Source organism: Paramisgurnus dabryanus, chromosome 10, assembly GCF_030506205.2.
Source record: "Paramisgurnus dabryanus chromosome 10, PD_genome_1.1, whole genome shotgun sequence".
NCBI lineage: Eukaryota > Metazoa > Chordata > Actinopteri > Cypriniformes > Cobitidae > Paramisgurnus > Paramisgurnus dabryanus.
This window is the reverse complement of record NC_133346.1, coordinates 36,791,370-36,804,542: the sequence shown is the minus strand read 5'-3', so window position 1 is coordinate 36,804,542 and position 13,173 is coordinate 36,791,370. Positions and strand designations below refer to the sequence as shown.

Genomic DNA, 13,173 nt, shown 5'->3' with positions numbered 1-13,173 from the left:
TTATTAGTCCTGCCTGTCATTTTGTAGTTCCAGTTACTTCTGCACTGTTTTACATTTCAGGGATGTTCCTGTATATCTTCCTAAGCTTTGTGTGCAGCCGTTGTTTAGAGAGGGAGAAGTTGGCGATTTGGAAACGAGGTGAAGTTCACCGCCATATGATAGTATGGTTTATTGTTTTCATAGAGGTTTTCTTGATCTGCTTTTTTGTGGCTGTTGGCTTATGTTTTGGAGTCTCTATTTTTCTGCTTGCAGCATGCACTCTATGATCATTGAAGAACACCACCACGAGGCTTCAGATCAAGAGGGGGCCAATGATTTTAGGAATACCATGTATGTGCAGTCCATTAGTCTTTGACTTTTACTTCCATTGACCTCTTTCTGAAATATCTGTATGTGTTGTTTGAATAGCATTGCGTTTGATGAATTTGGGGCAGATCCAAGTCTCTTGGGGTTGGAGGAAGACAGTTCGGATGAGGATTTTGTCCCTTCTCTTCATTTACGGTATGTTTGCATTTTTTTAATAAATTTTGGGTGGAAGTTGAGCTACATTTGTCGGCCGTAAAGCGCAGCTTCTTTCTAAACTGCACTACAACATTATTTTTAGAATATGTACTCATGTAATTCTTCATGTGAAGTATTTTGTTTAAAAATTATCAATATGCATATTCAACTCTTCAGAATGGTTGGAGAAAAGGCAAATGACCTGGCTGAAATCAGTGTGGATGAGGCCGTAATAGACATTGACATACCGGACCCTCCTGCTCCTGAATCAGAGTATGCCGCACATGCTCGCAGAGTACTCTCTGAGGATGATCTGGTCGGTAAAACTGCCAGCATAACATATAACAACAATCTGATTGATCTCGCCATGCACTTGAAACTACCAGTGCAAAAGTGCACCTTTGCAGACAGAGTGCTAGGCATAGCATGCTCTGGTGCACAACCTTTTCAAGTTTCCATGAGAACACGTGGGACAGGAGTAGTTTTAGAATGGGTAAGGTTATCTTGGATTGGCTTTTCAAAAGGGGGCTATTATTGTCACTATTGTATGTATGTTTGTATTGTTTCTCAAATAACATTGCCATTTCTTTACATTAGTTATGCCCCTTCGGTCACTCCATATGGAAATGGAATTCACAGCCAACCTTGAAATTCGGGATGCAGGGCCGTGACTTTATGCTGTCTGCCAACATTCTTTTTCTCCGGGAACAACTACAGAAAAGTAGCCCTACTCTTCAAGTTTATGTCGATGGGTATGGTTACCGAAACCACGTTCTACAGAATCCAGGTTGCTTACTGCATAGAGCCGTGCAGGAGAATTGGGATAAAACTAGAGCAGAAGTCATAGACCGTTTACCGCAGAAGGACCATGTTGTTCTCCTGGGTTAGGAACAGTCTTACATGTTTGACCATCTTTTACACTGATAAGTCTGTATTATGTGCTATGATTGTACGCTGGAATCTGTGATTCTAATGCTTATAATGTCTGTTTGCAATAGGTGATGGCAGAATGTATTCTCCTGGTAAGTTCTGTATGCATACTGTCAAAATTGAGATTTAGATTTGTATATATGTACTGTTGTACTGCTTTATCATTGTCTTCTAATATTTTTGATTTTATGTTGATGATGCCTTTAGACTGAAATAGCATCACCGTGCACAGAGACTGTCAAACTGTTATTTTAGCATAAAATTTTGCCTGGTAGAAGGTGTAACCCTCATTGTTAACAATCAAAAAATATGTCCATTGTATCTCACACCTCCCTTTGTGAATTGCATAATCTAAATTAGATTTTTCCTGTGGTTAGAAATTTGGATGTGTAAATTATGTCTGCTGCTCTCTCCTGAGCATGATTGATAGCTCATAGCTTCTTTTCTCATTGACTGTTATTCTGACAGCCTCTGTAATAATGTGCACAAGTTATATGCTGACAGTTGTGCTTTTTCCTCAGGTCATTGTGCCCAGTTCTGCACATACACCACAATTGAACAAGACTCCAGAGATGTGGTCCACATTGTTTCCGTAGATAAACGCGAAACAAATAAAAACTCAGTCATCATGGAGAAGGAGTGCTTTGTTCGCACAATGGATGCGCTACTTCCAGAGCTTTCTATAAAGGAATTGGTAACTGATGCCCACCCACAAATCACAGCATTACTGAGTAAGGAGAACTTTTGGTTACGCTGAAGTCATAAAGCCTATAGACTGTCCCAAGTTCAAGTTTGATTGCTGTTCCCACAGGGCGTCATTTTTAAAAAACAATACGTAAAAAGAAATTAAAAACATAATTTTTGTTTACATTGTTTCCATGGTCTCTGTTCATTATAGATCCGGAGCATGGCAAATATAAAGCGTGGGGTATTCAGCACTCATTAGATATTTGGCATGCAGCCAAGAGCCTGAGCAAGAATCTTCGACGGGTATGCATCAGTACATTTAAAGACATGTGACCAGTTTCTATATGTTGTCTTGGTGTTGTTTAAAGATGCTAGCTATTGTGTACCTTGATCAGGCTGGGACCGTGAAAAGTCAGACTGGTATTCAGCCATGGATCAAGGACATAGTCAACCACTTTTGGTACTGCAGTAAGCATGCTGACACAGAGGAGCAGTTCAAGTTATGGTTAATGAAAATTAATTCCGTTGATTATGACAGTTTAGTTCATATGCTAGCAGAGCATGTTTGTGGCTCCATTCACTGTATAACTTTTCTTTTATGCAGATGATGTGGTTGGTGTACTTCACCATGTCTGCAATGAACACTACTGGGCAACCAGTTGCTGCGAACATGAGCCACTGGACGAAGACAGCCAGGACAAACCTTGGATCATACAAGGTTATTTCAAACAATACTGGTGCAGAATTCAACACTGTATGTGAATGCATGTGTTTTACTGAATGGGTTATGACTATAGGTTTGGCTGCTCACAAGGCACTTACTGCTGTTGTCTTTGAGAAGAGATGGCTGACCTTGGTGAAGAAATTCATAAACTTCAGTTAAATATCTGTAAGACATGATTGTGTTCACCCAAGTTCTTTTTGAAATTCCAGTATTCCTCACTCAAGTGTTTGTCATGTTTCAAATGCAGCATAGTTGACCTTACTTCAAGGTAATCTGTAATGTGGATTTCATTTATTATTATGTAAAAATATAAGACAAAAATAATACATGTATTACCACCAGTGTTGTTGTAATTATCCATCTCTCCCACCCACACAGGACCACATCTGATTTGGAGTCTTTCCAAAATCACATTTTGATGTATGCAGCAAAGCGCATGGCCTACTCACTGTTTGTATACAAGACTCGGACATTGCTGGCAGCCATTGATTACAATAAACATCATTGCACATAAGTGTATGATTATTAACTTATCCCCGCCATGAACAAGTAATCTCATCAATTAAGACAGTGGTTCTCAATCCTGGTCCTGGAGCCCCACTGCTCTGCACATTTTGTATGTCTCCCTTGTTTAACACAGCTGATTCAAATCATCAGCTCATTAGCAAAGATCTTATTGTCCATCAGATAAGAGAGACATACAAAATGTGGAGAGCAGTGGGGCTCCAGGACCAGGATTGAGAACCACTGAATTAAGAGAACATTTGCATAAAATATTGGTCTTTTTGCCTCAAGATTGTAGTGAAACTGGAATGTCAAATCATCAATTACTTTTTATTTTTCAATTTGGCATGGAAGGTGCATTATTACCTTGAAAATTAAAATAAAATTATTTAATTTAACTTTTAATTAATTTAACTTTTAATTAACTTAAACATGGCAGAAAAAACCTTCCATAGGCTTTGGAAGAATAAACAATAGTAAAAAGCACTATATTAATACCATTTAGTTGGTTCAATAAGCCAAAATCCAGCTAAAAGTTTTAATATTATTGGTTTAATCAGCCAACTCTAAATATTCTAAATTCTAAGCAGCATAATTTAATATCTATAAAAAATGTAATTACATTATCAAATAAACCTAAAATTAATACAAACTATCTATACTGTAAAAAATATCTTATTAAGCCTACATAAAACTGTATGTCAGCAAAATTATTTATACAGTATACAATAAATCTCATTACCCCAAAATAAACCCAGACATTAAAGTATTTTTGTGTGTTTGGACTCATGCTGCGCTTCAAGAACTGACAGAGAGATGACGTCAAAATACCACTAGAGCGAGTCGAAATTAAACTACTCCGTAAGATTTCTTGAAGAGCTCTCGCGTTACTTTGACGTCACCCGACTGCGGCGCTGCATAAAGTCAGTGACGCAGCTGACGTACGATGCGGCTGACTGTTATTTGTTCCGCCCCAGCTTCTTTTCATTTACTTTTGTTTTGTGCGCCCGAGCTTCGTCTGGGGAGACGCACGCTATAAGTTTAAAAAAAAAAACTTATTAAACATGTCTGAGGAACAGGGCAGCCGCGTCACTACAGTCACGTGACTTCACGCTCCAGCCGGAAGAGAAGACAATGCTGAATAAAGTCGTAATTCTTGCCATTTTTGGACCAAAATGTATTTTTGATGTTTCAACACATTCTTACTGACCCACTGATGTCACATGGACTACTTTGATGATGTTTTTATTAACTTTCTGGACATGGAAACCGTACATAGATTTTCAATGGTTGGGACAAAAGCTCTCGGACTAAATCTAACGTTAAAACATCTTAAACTGTGTTCCAATGATGAACGTAGGTCTTCCAAATTTAGAACGACATAAGGGTGAGTCATTAATGACATTATTTTCATACATTATTTTTTTGGGCGAACTATCCTTATTCAGTAGTCATGCTGTTCCCTTTGGGGGCAGAGGCAAAAACACAAGCTTATACAGTATGTAGAATCTCCGGAAAAACAAGCCGATTTCAACCGCAAAATGTACGCTTTTAAATATACAAAAACTGCTATCTCAAACATGGAGAGGCTTCTTCATGATCTCAACTAACAGATTCTGCAATAAAACGAAAATCACAAAAAAAAACTTTGTTTCTCATTTTCTCGAAACTTGTTCTGCTGACTTGTGTCACTGGTTTCCGTGACGGGCAGTGCTTTAAGTGGGCCGGAACGCCCCGGTACTCAGTACCGCCACTTCTAAAAATAGCTCTTGAGCGTACCACCACCTCTCCGTGCGCCCAGAACGTGCTTTTAGCGTACCGGAACGCTCATTTGCACATCTGTATAAAAATCAGAGGTTTAATTTAATCCTTTGCTGCGCTGCGGCTTTTCAGAGCGCCCTTAATGTACGCTTCCTAATGGACTCTATGCACGGCGGTGCTTGACGTATTTCCGGTGAAATCTCAGGATGCTGGACTACTTCCGCCAGTCATAGAGCTCAATGATATTCAGGAACGTTGGTTGCCAAAATAGCCAAAATAACACTGCAAATTTTGTTGATGGTTGTTTAATTTACATAGAAATAACTTATACTTCACATTTAATACCATAATGACATTTAAACGTATGAAAGTATATTTTTATAGACGGGAGAACCGAACTTCTAGCCACCACTGGTGTGTGTCATAGTGTTTACAGCATTAGACTCAAGCATGACAACTTCTACACTGCTACCCTGTATCTGCATTAACACTAGTTTTAGAAAGAAATTGCACTGATAACAGTGCTATTCATCTGTTGTTGATATACTTATGAATTTTGTATAATTGTTATCATCAGTACTAGCGAAGATAACATCTGTGGTTATACAAGCAAAATGTTAGAACAGTAAAAAACGTGTATTTTGCGCATTTATGCTTTATTAATAACAAATGCAAAAGACAAATAGAAAATTCATATCAATGACAACAAGAATAACTTCAGAGAAAAATAAAACACACACACAAACTAAATACACGGGGTATTAAAATAAACAAACAGCACAAGAAATAAACAAATTATGGAATAGATTTCTTAAATGGACTTTACCATAGTCAATAGTTCTTTTTGCGTTGTTATTTATATCCTATAAAGTTCCAAGATATGACTCAAAAATATCCAAGTAAAAATGTTTTGACAATCGACGTGAATATACAAAAAAAAAGGTATTAAACGTCACATTTAATATAAGTCCTGCTGCAGTTCGTGTTGCTTTTTCCTCATATAGCAGTGAGATTTCATTTACGTCTTTTAATTTACCTGACACTTTAAGATAACATTACAAAGACATTAATCCTGAATCATAAAAACAGCACAATGTAAGCTCTGCTAGTATGATGAACATATCATAATGATTACAGAGATAAGACGACTTGCAACCTTTCTCGAGTTTGCACATCTGGACAATTCTTCACACATCACAGGCTGTAAATTTGGGTAAATCCAGCAAACAACGAGTAAATTTAGCGATTCTGCCGTCACTCCGCTTTAAATCTCCCGTACCGGAAACTGAAGAGCAGCCTTGAGTCAAACGCGGAAGTTAAGCGTGCATAGAGTCCATTCATCCCACCGAGAGCAGAGACTACATTCCCCATACACCCTTGCGTTTACAAGTTAAAAGCGCATGCGTCCGTCAGTCAGTGTCAACGTGCCCTGGAGAGGTGTTTGAAACGCGCAACCAGCTGCTCGGTTAAAATGAAAATACAATGAACACTTAATATGCCCTCCTTGTTTTAGACTCTAACTAGTAAAAGAACACAGTCAGAATCAGAGGACTCGCTGACATCCCACCAAGCCAGAATGATAGCTGCAGTTCAGACGCAAGCCTTGTAGGTACGTGATAATCTCCGCTGTCGCGGCTGTCAGTTTGGTTCCCCTCGACGCAACTTCGGATTTCCTCAGGCGATGTGCAGAAAACATTCTTGAAATTGTAATATACATTTAGTTTAATTGCTAAACTACAAGTGAACGAAATTTCAATGAATTTGAACGACGTACACAGTAGTTTTACCACCCGCAAAATGGAAAACAATGGGACAAAATAAATGACTTTCGAGTTTCAAATGGCCAGTATTTTGTTATTCTTGAACCCATAGACATGGTCTTGGTGTCATTTTTAAAAAAAATTAAGCTCTTTCTATCTGAACAACTAGTTTTAGCATTTAACCATGCTGAAAATGTTAATCACATATCTACCTTTTGCACATTTTATTTATGTTCAAAAGCTCTACAGTAGCTCTTTCTAATGGTATTTTTTCAAAATCCTTTTGCACATTTTATTTTTGTTCAGTGGCTATTTCTAGCTCAAGCAAATCCACAAACTTATAAAAGGATTTATTATTTTTTACAAGGTCGTCTGTTGACTGCTGAATATAAAACCCCTTCAATATAGGAGTCGAGTCAGCAAAAAAAAAAAAAAAAAAAAATTATATATATATATATTGTAAGAATTTTGATTGATCCTGACCAAAAGGTCAGCCCTTCCTGGGAACACAGCATGGATGCCCGAGAGTGCAGTGTGTGTGCCCTGTAGGTGCCTGAGGCAGCAAGGACATCAAAAGAGAACTTTTTTGCAACACAACAAGTTTTCCTCCAGGACTCACGGCAGGGGACCAAGACCCCCAAAACACCCCTCTCGGGAACCAGAACTTTATCTCGAATACAGGAGACTCCCTGGAGAGTTACACTTGATTTTCAAACACAACATCTCCATACAACAACAGGATTCAATGTTAATCTGTGACAATAAACAAGTAAACTTAACCTAATGTTGGGAGACAACTCCTACCTTAGAGATGTTGACCAATCACCCACTGTATGTATATTAGGCAACACCCCTGAATTTTACAACAACCAATCAGTAGCAAACTCCTATATGCTTTGTCTCTCTGGATATTTAAGGGAATGATGTAAAATGGTTCAGTGGATCTTTCTGTTCATGGAAGTTCACCCCCATGATGCTGTATCTTTGATACAGCATCATGTATTTTATTTTACTTTGAGAAATCTGTAACCAGATATTCATCACTTGCCAGGTATGCATTATTCTCATTTGATTATATTTGTTTTCTCGTATTTGAATTGGAATGTGAATTGGCTTCTGAATTATGTTTTACCTACCTGGTTAATAAATTGTTATATTTGATTTTATTCTGTGTTGCTCGGTAAATGTTGACACTGCAAGTAATATCGTTGTATCCGTAGTTACCGTAAGGACTGAAATCAGGCTAGGATCGGCCCAATCCCAGTTAGATAGTGAATAATACATCAGCTGAGGATTTGTGAGATACGAATAGCAATTGGCGTTAGTTTAAGTGTACTTAGAAGCGTGGAGGCTGTGTTTCCGTTTAGAGTAACATTTCTGATTACTCTAAGTAGGGTCAGCCTCAACCTCTGTTTATTTCAATGTTATTCTATTCATTAATCTTGATTAGAAATAATAATTGTAATAATTAAGTGTCACCTCTAAGGGGACTAAATAAAGTATGTTTAAAGTTGAGCACGCAGAAAGCGGCCGCTTAAGCGTATAGTCCAACCTCTGGCAGCGACCAACACTGATTTGCTTATGACCGTTGACCAGTATATTAATTATGAGGCCCATACTAGGATCATGTGCGACTGTGAGAACCGAATGAACGAGTGTAATACCAGAGCTTTATCAGAATAAATAAACAAACATCCATCTAAATTCTGTAAGCTTTAAAAGTAATAATCAATCAAATTTGTAATATAATATAAACTAAATCTTTGTCTTTGGAGTCAGATTAGAGATAAATATACCTAAATTACGTAACGCCAAAACATCATCTGCAAAGCTTCGGAAAAGACCGAACGCGCTATCAATCCTTCCCATGCGGTTTGGACTTCGCCATTGGGCCAAACGGATGGATGGGGGCACATAAATTTCACCCCCTTACAATATAGAGAGAGAGAGAGAGAGAGAGAGAGAGTACCGGCACCTCTTTTGGGCCACTTAAAGCACTGGTGACGGGTCACATATTATTTAAAGGTCCTGTTCTTTCTGCATTTTAGAAGCTTTGATTGTGTTTTCAGTGCGCAATATAACGTGTTCATGTTTCACTTGTAAAAAAAATGCGGCATTTTTCACACAATTTACTTATCTAGTTCTGTTTTCACTGTCTTTGTTCTATTAAGTCCCTCCTTCAGAAATACTTTTTAAGTTCTGATTGTGTAGCTTGTTTAGTGTGTTGTGATTCGATAGCAGCTTAGCTTGTCGTTAGCTTAGCTGGCGACTGACATATTCCTGTGGGCGGAGATTAGTCAAAAAACTGTTCTAGTGACGTCATTAAAGCAGGAAGTAGAGGGCTGTAGTTCAAACCGGCCGTTCACTGTAGGCTTTGAAAGGCAAATTCTGTTAAAGAAAATATATCGCCTGGCAATGAACTTTGAGCTTTATCATTTTACATGTATAATTTATGTTATTGTAGTAACAAGAGATGAGCTTTATCCGTACCGGATACTCGGCTGAAACGAGTATAAGCACTTCTGCCGAGTACGAGTACTATACGAGTAATACAAGTCTATATCTGTGCTTGGATTAAATCAAAATCATCATTGGGTAGCTGACTGTTTCAGCTTTCTGTGATAGGCTAGTAGTAAAAGTGCCCCTCCCCTACACACATACAGATGTATTGTGTTGCTGTGTCCCGCTCTGCTCACTCACACACAGAACAGCTCTCAGTCTCTCCCTCAGTCACTCGGATTTGCTGATCTTTTTCGTTAACGTTTAGGGTTTCTTCAGCTTTTTACTTCAAGTTGTAACATTAATAATACGTACTTACTAACCAGTAGAGTTCTAGTAAACATGGGTTCGTTCAGATGTGGTGCTTGCTTGGTAGAATGCGACTCGCATTGCGTCTCTGCCTGTCAGATTTTATTTTTTAAACCTTTAGCTGTCTCTAACCAGTAACCAGACACTTGAGTGTCTGACAAGTTTTTGCTGTATTTCATAAAAAATAAAGGTAGTAAGCTAGTGATATATATTACAAATTAATTAAGCTACATACACACACATTCTTTCTCTCTCTCTCTCTTGCTCTTCCTCTTACTTACTCTCTCTCTCTCTCTCTCTCTCAAACACACACACACACACACACACACACACTCACACACACACACACAGCTGGTGTGATCATAAGAACTTAAAAGTTAAAAAAGAAAGTTATGTTGTTCATTACATTTTACTTCATAATTGCATACTGCAGCACTGCATTGTTTTGTTTTCATTGTTGCAAAACTTCTGTAATATAGTTTGTTTGCTATCGTGATCAAAACCATTGATCTAAAGCTCAATCCTGATGCTGTCCTGTTAAATATAAAAATATAACAATTTCTGATCAACATATATCAATTGCATGCTTAAAATAACATACCGGTTAAAGCCCCGCCCATTTCAAGACAAACTCCACCTATTTCCAGGTTAGGCCCCACCCACTCCGAGTACAGATACAGATAATTCATGTGGTTAACAGATACAGATAATGCTGTACTCCCTTATCCCTAAGCAACATTACACACTAACTAGGGTTCAAAAAATGGGATCAGAAAGAACGTGACTTTTAAAGTGTTATATCGAAGCACTATAAAAATACGTCACATTAAAAACACGAATTGAGTAATTTGAAATCAATTTAAACATTTGAAATATAGTTGCCTGTCAATGACGTCTGAATCCAAAGCAGCTCTCACGACCCATCCGATGAGAGGAACTCCAGCCAGAACCTTGATGTTCTTCAGTGGGATTCCTTTACTGCCACCGCGTGCCAGAATCAAAGCCGCCCGGTGTGGGTGTTTGAAGGACGGGTCACAGACACCTGGATTGACGTGCGCACACCTGTTGCCCTCCATCACTGTGAGACTGAAGTGAAAAAGCAGAAGCTGATGTACATATTACAAATGGACACACCTTTTCAAAACAAGAAACTGACACTAAGTAAAGTGTACAAAGGGTGTTATTAAGGTACACAACAGATTGTGAGCAAAGCAGCTCTCACGACCCGTCCGATGAGAGGAACTCCAGGCGGAACCTTGATGTTCTTCAGTGCGATTCCTTTACTGCCACCGCGTGCCAGAATCAAAGCCGCCTGGTGTGGGTGTTTGAAGGACGAGTCACAGACACCTGGATTGACACCTGTTGCCAGGGCCGGTTTTTGCTATGGGCAATGTGGGCGAACGCCCAGGGCGCAATCTATGTGAGGGCGCACAAGCGCATTCAAAAAAAAACAAAAAAACATCAAAGCGTTTTTTTAGACTAACGCTCATTTCCATGTCAAGTTAGTGCTGAGAGTCATATACACAGGTTGTGTGTGTGTCAGAAAAGGAACAGGAGAAAGGGGCGGGCCAACTTGTGACTGCAAATCGCTCGCTCACCTTATAGGGGGCGAGCGAGGGATAGACTGATCCCAGGCCAGAGGCCACACAACACAAACTGCTGCGTCTGCTTCCAAATAAATTGTATTTTTCATTCCTAAAATGAACATAGACCCATATACCTACGAACATGTTATCAATTGGATTTTGTGAAAAAAAAATCTGTAGAGTCATCTACGTGACTCACGTCACGTGACACCGGTTGATTGACGGGCGAACGGACGTTGTTGTTGGCAAAATGTAATGCAAAGTTAATGATGTCGAGTCTTCATCATCATCATGCCATCGAATTAAAAGACCAAAGAAGCCATAAGTTGCCCAGATCAGAAAAAGAAGAAAAGAAGATGAGGAAAAATTATAAATATAAAGGTATGCCGATTTCTATAAGTGACGACGTAGGAAATGGGCTAACGTTATTTATATTAGCCTCACCCTATTGCTAATATGTTGCTATTAGCCACAGAACACGACTGGTTTTTTTGGTTTTAGTTTTGCTGAACTAGCAACTATTAGAATTGAGGCACCATGTCATGCAACTAAATTCACCCATAGGCAACACACAGTCTAGTCTGTGTTTGCAACACAACAAGTGCAAACTCACACAGACCTCCTGACTGTGTCCTTTTTTATTGCTATATACGCTATATGCAAACTTAAATAACTTCTAATATAAATTGACATGCCATTTTGTAAGCTACACAGTGATATAACTTTTTAAATAATTTGTAGTGTATGCTTAGCATTTGTTAACATCCTATAAACTTATAAAATATGTGTTATGGTCATTTTAATTGGGTAACTGATGCATGTGTGATGTAAGTGTATCTAACTTACATATTGTATCTTAATTGTAAATTCAGGGGCACTTCTGAAATATTTTGGAATTAGAGCACCCACTGGCAAAAATGAGGAGTCAGATACTTCCACAGCAGCCATGGCCAACAGATATGGTTGTGTAGTCTGATGAGGATTGTGTGTGTGTGTGTGTGTGTGTGTTTATAAACTTTATTACATTTATTTATCTTGTTTTTCTCTGTTCTTGTTACCTTTTTGTATTTAAGATTATATATAATAAAATAATACATGTTGGTGGCGGGATTTGGGGGTAAAAAATGTTTCTGGGGGCGGCGAAGGGATGGTTCGCCCAGGGCGTAAATCTAGCCAGGACCGCCACTGCCTGTTGCCCTCCATCACTGTGAGACTGAAGTGAAAAAGCAGAAGCTGATGTACATATTACGACAGGACACGCCTTTTCAAAACAATAAACTGCCACTAAGTAAAGTTTACAAATGGTGTTATTAAAATACAACAGATTGTGAGCAAACTTTTTTATGACATTGTGGATAGGATAACATACTTTAGTCGAGGTCAAGCAGTCGGAATTCATCGCAAAACCTTAATGCTAGTATCATTATGCAAGCTTAGTATAAACTAGAGGGCTGCAATGGGTTTGGGCTCCCGCAGGACCCAACGCAAATCTTGCGGTATAGTTTCACCTTTGCTGCGGGCGTTTCTGGAACACGTTGGGCTTATAGCTGGTTACATCCATGGGCATTTTAATGGCGTTAAAACCCTGCGCTAAATGAAGGCTGAGTCAAATCATTGATGTTTCAAGTTGGTCGTTAGTACGAATTTAGTACTGTTTGATCTTACAGAAATTATATTATAGCAAAGGTTATACCCCAAGTAAAGTTAAAAGTTTAAGGACTTGACATAAAGTATGCTAACTTCATGTAAACAGACTCGAAACACCAAGTGAGAGCCTCGCATTTCCAAGTGCGTGTTGCAACTATGGTAGCCGTATGTTCCTCTCTGCAATTATAGTTTTCAATGTGGCTGAAAGAGATGGAAGCCTTCTTTGACTTACCCGTTCAATGGAAATAAAGAGAAGAAATTCTAA

The 13,173-nt window shown here is 38.6% G+C and overlaps 1 protein-coding gene across 1 annotated transcript in view; it reads right to left on the bottom strand.

Moving 5' to 3' along the window:
* LOC135718173 (N-acylneuraminate cytidylyltransferase B-like) overlaps nt 1-13,173 on the bottom strand; it is a 55,426-nt gene that overhangs the window by 41,457 nt on the left and 796 nt on the right. Inside the window, exon 2 of the mRNA XM_065240443.2 lies at nt 10,558-10,761. Within this exon, the coding sequence (XP_065096515.2) occupies nt 10,558-10,761 (204 nt within the window). The remainder of the gene's footprint in view (nt 1-10,557; nt 10,762-13,173) is intronic.